Below are 5,618 nucleotides of genomic sequence, written 5' to 3' on the forward strand. Positions count from 1 at the left end.
CACATTTGGTGTTAGTTTATACGAGGATCTCATTGATATTGATTCAATCGATGTTGAAAGAAACAATTCAAACCTTCAAAAAACCATTGAAAATGAAGTAACTTTAAAGTCAAAAATTGAGACTAGCTTACTTGTTTACAAAGTAAATTGTGAAAGATCTGATACAACAATTATTTATGAGGAAAAAAATGTTAATTTCGGCCTTTCAAATGATTTAATAGGAACCGGTACACTAATTTTAGAAAAAATTGAAGATTCTGATGTATTTGCATTGTCATGGGAAGGAAAATTGCTCGAATGCTTTAGTAGCAACAAACAAAGCATTCAAGATGTTTCTAAATACTCATTTTTATTGCAATACATTATTGATATTAATATAAAAATTATTCAAGATGATGAATTCTTTATTTTTATCAAGTCTGATTTCCAACTTGAAAATGAAACTATTTTTCTTCAGTTCTCCTTTAACTCAGAGGAAAAGGCAAACTTCTGGTATAATAATTTAACTAAGTATAAACGATTAATTGTTAAAAAAACAAATGTTGAAGAAAATGATAATAATGCTAAACAAACTCAAGTAAAGAGATCTAGAGAATATTCAAATGATTGCCCAATTAATGATCAAAAACATAAATCTCTTTCATCAAGTAATTCTCAACCCCCAAAAATTTCAATTCCTTTTTATAGAGATAATAAACATTCCAAAAAATCGTCAAACATTCCAAACACTCTTAGTTATTATCAATCTGAGAATCTTTTTCCTCTGGTTAAACATGAAGATAAAGTTCATATTGAAAATCAAATTAAAAATCTCATCTACACAAATATTAGCAATAAAAATTATCTTGATAATAATTCTACCGATGTATCATCATCTTTTGATATTGAATCTAACAAATCCATTATAAAGCAAAAGTGTTCATTTATTAAATTTATTGTCAACTCAATTCAATCAAATATTGTGGAAAATAAAACTTCGTCATTGTCAATTTCAACATTTCCAAAGTCTATCCAATCCTCATCATCATGTGATAATACACTAAATTTTCAAGCAACTAAAGAAAATTATGTACAAAATTCCCAACCCCAAATTTTTACATGCTCAATATGCTATGAAAACTTTGATTATAATGATATAATTACGCTTCAACCATGTGGACATCAATTATGTTTTTATTGTGAGCATAGATTGGTGGATTCTAAATGCCCTTGGGATAGATCTAAATATACTATTAAAACTCAAGGAAAGTGTTAATTAACAGGTTAAAATATCATTGACTGGACGAAAATAAATCCAATTATACTCCTTAAAAATATAAACTTTATAAATTTAATAGTTAAAAATTTGTTACAAAAATTTTTGATTGAAATAGAATATAACATTAATTTAGGAAATACTATAATAATCCACTAAATTTATATAAATTTTTTAAAGGTATTTTTCACTAAAAAATTTTTAAAAGATCAATTTTCATAAATATTTTTCTCATTATTTTCACTCTTTAATAACAATTGCTAAATTGTTATCAGAATCGATATTATTCTTGGTATTGACATTAGTAGTAGTAGTAGTAGTAGTAGTAGCATCACCAGCTTTAACTTCTTTGTCTTTTATATCTCTTGAATTAATTCTTGATAAAAGAGGTTTATTATCCAAATTACTTGAAATTTTATTTATAGAGTTCATATACTTTGAAGATCTAAATTTTTTACCAGATAACTCTTCAAAAATACTTGATGCTTCTATTTCATTCAAATAATCAGAAATCTTCCAAATACATATCACACTCAAAATAGTACTAATCATTAATACGAATGATAAAGTCAAGCCAACACTAAAATCTAATATCAAAAAGTCCTTTGTATTTTTATACATAATACTTTCAACAAATAACCCAATTGAAATCAAAAATGTAACTAAATTCTCCATCGCTAAAAGAGGAATTGTTGACCTTATTGCGAGTCCTGATGGACAAAGAATCCCAATCATTCCAACTATTGATGTGATTACATCAATAGATCCAAATGCCAAACATACTGCAATAAATATTGGTGAAGAAACCTTTAACCAAGCAACGCTAAATAGTGATATTCCGTAAACCATCGGGAGAAAATATGATAAAAAAGCTCTGAACCTTGTGCTTAATATCTCGCAACTCATCTTTTTTTCAATAACTTCTGTGCCACTTTCTTTAGAAGCATTGTCCATTTTATTTAGTGTTCTTCTCGAACTCTTATAACTTTCTTTATTTCGAATAAATAATTCCCACAGGTCTTTTAGTTTCTCTTAATACAGTTTAAATGCTTTAATTAATCCTTTTGTTTTTTTTTTAAATCATATTCTGTATTTCAATTTAATGTATTGGTGCACCATTGAATATTATTTTTTTTTAACACCCCCAGGCACACTGTGTGTTAAAACACACCAAAAAATATAAATTTTAAAAAATTATCGAGTCCAATTTATTAATTTTTTTTTTAAATATAATAATGAGTTTGTTTAGTATTAGCAATATCACAGATTGAAATAACAATATTGTTCAATCAATTATTAGAATCTTCAATTCTCGACTATACTTATCTCCTAAACTAATATTTGCAAATAATGAATAAATATAAGAATAAATTACTGATTTAGTTTCGTTTGATAAATGCTCATCAATATCTATTAGCTTATCAAATTGATTGATTATTAAATATTTAATTTCTCCATATTTATATAATTCATGTATTCGGAGAATAATTTCAAACAACGATATTTCTCCCCCCATAGAACCAACAGATAGTGATAACCTATCAGAATACTTTATTAGTACATTGTTTAAAAACTTATATTTAGATAATTGCCCAGGCTCATTCCTAAGTGATTTGTGAAAATCTCTATCTAATATCAATAATATATTTTTTTTTCGAGTATAATCTGAATGAATTGATTGCTCTTGCAACTCATTAATATTGATTTCGTGTAATGAATTAATTTTCTCGGATAAATGTTCACAATACTTCAATAGCCAATCAGATTTATCTGTATCTGATGTAAAATCATTAAATCTCAAAACTAATATATTTTTATTATATTCAAGCATGAAAGCTTGAAATAAATTTTCATTAATTTCTTCATTTAGGAAAAAGGTATTTAATGCTACATCGTCGAAATCTACTTGATCTTCAGCCAGCTCAGATAGCATCTAATTGTCCAATATTGATTAGGTTCTTTTTTATTCTTTAATGATTATAATTTTTAAAAAAGAGTTGTTTTCCTTCGAATAATTTTGATTATTTGTCCCTCATTTCCACCGCCCAATTTCAGCTAATAATACTGAAGAATTTGGCAAAACTTCGCTTATGAATAGCAATAAAATACTTAACAGTAGATTTTAAACTGAAAATGATGCTTTTTCCAATATATTTGATAGGAATTTTGCTAAAATTGCTGAGATTACACGTGTTGAAACTACGATCAATATATATTTTCCTTGTACTGTAGGTGTAATTAATTGCCATGCAACCCAAATTAATGTTATATATGTAAAACTTCTCCAGTTCTGAAAGGGTTTAATTGGCCAATTAAAGATTCTATTATTATTTACTACTTCAATTTTCGTGTGTAACTTACTTTCGCAGACCTCATAAAAAAATTCTTTACTATTAAAAATATTAATACCAGTGTAAATATAGTATTTACTGTTATCCCCACTAATAAAGTAGAATAATTTAAAATCTAAAGTCATTGATTTAATACTTGTATATTTATGAATAACTTTTGTTACTTACCAATTTATATTTAAATATGTTATAAACTATTTTAACCATTGTAGGAACAACTGTCATTTCAAACAATAAGCTAATTAGAAAAAACAAATAAAAATAAATTTCATGTTTTGTATAAATGGATTTTAACTGGTCGATAGTAATTGAATTAATATTCCATATTTCACTAAATGACTTATTTTGAATTTTAAATGATAATAATTTATCCAATTGATGTGGTAAGCCTTTATGAACAAATTTAAACATTTATTTATATTTGAAATTGTTAATTTCTACTTACCTATTTTTGAACTCCCATCAGGCTGTTGGATTAATATTGGTTCAATCTCTTCAACAATCATTTTATTTGTAAATTTTTTTTAGGAGATTATAATTTTTCTAAAATTAAATAACTCAATAAATTTGCTTAATAGTCACTTTTTATACACGTAATTTCCACATTACATGTTGCATGCATATTTATACAGAAAATATTTTTTTTGGTACCGGTACATGTAAATTAATATAATTTAAAATTAGGATATTCAATTAGAAATATATCCAAACTCAACTTATTATTAAATTATAAATTCAATTAATCTAATTTTTTTTTAATGAATATAATTCGGAAACTTCTTTATCCTACAAAGTGGAAATCTAATAACTACTAATTATAGAATATTCATATAGAAATAATTAACCAGGTTTAAATATAAATATTTAGTTTGAAAATACTTTTTTAGATATTAATAACAATAAATGTGTTGTTTATATTCTTGTTTATTTCTATTTTGCATGCAATTATTTTAAAAGGTCCTATGGAGACTTGACATCCACATTTGGCGCATCTTTATTTTATGTGGCTTTAATCAAATTATTTATGCAACAATATCAGCCAAAAAAAGTAAAACAAAATTGATATCATAGAGAAAAGATATTCATGTAACACAACTTAATGAATACTTTATGTATTATTTCCATTACTTAGGTTAACAGAGTAACTTTTTTCTTGTAAATTATTTAAATATGTTCAATTAGAAGATCTATTAAGAAAAAAACACCCTCAGAAATGAAATTTGAAAATGAAGAATATTATGAAAAAATAACTGACAAAGATCGAGAGTTTAGCAGCTACTCTGAAACTAGTAACAGTTATCTTTGCTCAAATAAAGAAGAAAATTATAAAGAAATTAGTACCAAAAGCTTTCACACAACTCCAAAAAGATTATTAAAATATAATAAAAATGAAAGTGATACTGAAAGTTTACAACAAAAAATTAGATCTAAAAAAATTGCAAGAAATGAACTCAGTGAATTAAAAAGAATTGAAATAGAATTGGTAAAAGAAATGGACTCCGCGAGATCTACAAGTAGAAATTCATCTGAAAATAGAAAAAAATACGAGAACTATTTGCTGAAACGAACCGATAAAATTTCTTTGTTAGAGCTAGAAATTTTGACAGAAACAATTAATATTGATTCTAATAATAATGACCAAAGTGCATTAATACAGGATATACTTTCATTTATTGATCGTTTAAAAAATTTATTTGCAATATTGAATAATAAAAAAATTCAGTTTCCATTGGATTATTATCAAAAATGGGTTTTAGAATATAATCAAATAATAAACAATTTATATAATACAAATAAAGAATCTTCAACTAATTACGAAAATTACTTCAAATTAAATGTTGAATCAGTTAAATTAATTCGATCATTTTTTTATTATTTCCAAAATTTATCTGAATTATTTGTTAAAGAAAAGAAAAATAATAAAAAAATACTAAATAATAATATGGTATTAAAACAGGATAATATTAAATTATCACATTTAATTAAATCATTAAAAATCAATCCTAATAAAG

The 5,618-nt window shown here is 24.6% G+C and overlaps 2 protein-coding genes across 2 annotated transcripts; both read right to left on the reverse strand.

Annotated features, from left to right (window-relative positions):
• Positions 1 to 1,495: 1,495 nt before the first annotated feature.
• On the reverse strand, positions 1,496 to 2,209 carry Chro.40203 (hypothetical protein). Its single annotated transcript, XM_660539.1, has 1 exon — positions 1,496 to 2,209. The coding sequence occupies one exon, from the start codon at positions 2,207 to 2,209 to the stop codon at positions 1,496 to 1,498; it is 714 nt and encodes a 237-aa protein (XP_665631.1).
• Positions 2,210 to 2,540: 331 nt separating this feature from the next.
• On the reverse strand, positions 2,541 to 3,188 carry Chro.40204 (hypothetical protein). Its single annotated transcript, XM_660540.1, has 1 exon — positions 2,541 to 3,188. One exon carries the CDS (start codon positions 3,186 to 3,188, stop codon positions 2,541 to 2,543), a length of 648 nt encoding a protein of 215 aa, XP_665632.1.
• Between the last annotated feature and the right edge of the window lie 2,430 nt (positions 3,189 to 5,618).

This window comes from Cryptosporidium hominis, assembly GCF_000006425.1.
Source record: "Cryptosporidium hominis TU502 chromosome 4 CHRO014102, whole genome shotgun sequence".
Classification (NCBI taxonomy): Eukaryota; Apicomplexa; class Conoidasida; order Eucoccidiorida; family Cryptosporidiidae; genus Cryptosporidium; species Cryptosporidium hominis.